The sequence below is a fragment of the Echinococcus granulosus genome (assembly GCF_000524195.1).
Source record: "Echinococcus granulosus chromosome Unknown EG_S00066, whole genome shotgun sequence".
Classification (NCBI taxonomy): Eukaryota; Metazoa; Platyhelminthes; class Cestoda; order Cyclophyllidea; family Taeniidae; genus Echinococcus; species Echinococcus granulosus.
In genome coordinates this window covers 109,751-111,363 of record NW_020170446.1, presented here as the reverse complement: position 1 = coordinate 111,363, position 1,613 = coordinate 109,751, and the positions used below count along the sequence as shown (strand labels likewise).

Below are 1,613 nucleotides of genomic sequence, written 5' to 3'. Positions count from 1 at the left end.
TTCGTGGATGGCGTCAAAAAATTGCACCCCACCTCGGATCCAACTTTTTTTGTGGCTGACCTCTACGACGCCCAGAAGGTGTGAATACATTGTCGGTTCAAAAATATGGAGTTAAGGGTGTTGCTTAGCCATACTGCCTTTGATTCCAATCTGCAGACTAATGTGAGGTTATTTGTTCGACTCTGAAATATGAGCGTTAGTTTGTTTTCTGTAGAAACTGGAGGAAATTTGCAATCCGATAATTTTGAAGCCAAAGCCGGCTCCTCCTCCACCACCACCGAAGCCTGCATCTCCTGAGTCCGACAAAACTACTAGCTTTCCCGACGGTGGTGAGGCATTTGAATTGAAACCTGCTACTATTGTTGTTACTGGTGGTGAGGTCATGGACGTGGAGTAGACCTCTACGTCTGTATCCCATCGAATATATTCCATGACCAAAGTGTTGCTGCCACTGCGGTTGCTGATTCTTGCTTTCAATCATTGCACTCGTCTGATGCTACGTGAAGAAAACAGTTTAGTACCCGTTCTCATCCATGATATTTCCTTCGGTAATACTTTTTATTGTTGCCAATGTGTGTGCGCACTCGATGTTGTTGGAACCACTGAGGTTGTTTCTGTGGCTACTTCCTACCATTTGGGTTGGGTGAGACGCTATTAAATGGCAACATGTGTTTGTGTGCTCGTTGTGGTGGCAGTTTTGTCTTCTGCCTAATCCTGTTCTGTGACAGGTGAAGGTGGACCAAGTAGTGGGGTAACGTTGGCGCACTCGCGATGGCGGTGTGCTGTGTACGTCTACACCCTGCCAAGATGCAGGCGAACGGGTCAATGGTGGTGCAATTGGGCTTCCTGCCGTTGGGTATCAGACTGCACTTTCACACCAATGAGTGTTGCTTAAATGTGTGTTCCCCATTCTCAACTTAAAGCGCGTTTTTGCTTGCATTCAAGTAGTGGTATTTAGTAGATCCATGTTTTGTAATTTTCTGTTTTGCCTAGAGCAGTTGTTTGCAGGCTGGCTTTTAGGTTGGTTTGCATTAACACTTGTTGGGAATTACATTCACGCTTTTGTTTTTAATAGTGTGAACTTATTTTGTATTCTAATGTTCAAACATATTCTATCCAAATGATGGATTTTTGGTCAGTAGGAAATTGAAATAGAAGATGATCTTATGTTTTAGATATTCATGAAATGGCGCTGTTGAAACGCAAAATGAAAGAGATTGAGAAATTGCTGGGAGAAAAAGTCCTGGTAGGTGCGCCGATTAGAGTGCTCTTTCAGCTGTCCCTCCCCTACCACAAATCACGAGAGGCTGTAAAGAGCCGCGTAGACGAGCGAGCTTTTTACTTGATCGCGCTGAATTAAACCTCATACTTTTGTAGGAACTGGACAGAGCAGAAGAACGAGTAGCATCACTGAAGGCCGAGCATAAGCGAAATGTGTACGAGACTACGGAGGCGAAAGTGAAGCTTGAGACCGAGTTGACAAACATGAAGAGTGATCTTGCCAAAGCCCGCACTTTTGCCCAACGCGCAGAGCGAATGGCCATGCAAGCGAATCATGAGAAGGAGGCACAGGTTTGACTGCTTGCTTTTGTTGGAGACAGCCTCAAGCATCC

The 1,613-nt window shown here is 45.1% G+C and overlaps 1 protein-coding gene across 1 annotated transcript in view; it reads left to right on the top strand. All coding sequences in view use genetic code 11, as the record gives it.

Annotated features, from left to right (window-relative positions):
* The window catches only part of EGR_06932 (Heat shock protein), a gene marked incomplete at both ends in the record, with an annotated part of 3,453 nt that extends 1,875 nt beyond the window's left edge, over nucleotides 1-1,578 (top strand). The window contains 3 exons of the mRNA XM_024496181.1: nucleotides 215-374; nucleotides 1,176-1,246; nucleotides 1,378-1,578. Coding sequence (XP_024349384.1) covers nucleotides 215-374; nucleotides 1,176-1,246; nucleotides 1,378-1,578 — 432 coding nt within the window. The remainder of the gene's footprint in view (nucleotides 1-214; nucleotides 375-1,175; nucleotides 1,247-1,377) is intronic.
* Between the last annotated feature and the right edge of the window lie 35 nt (nucleotides 1,579-1,613).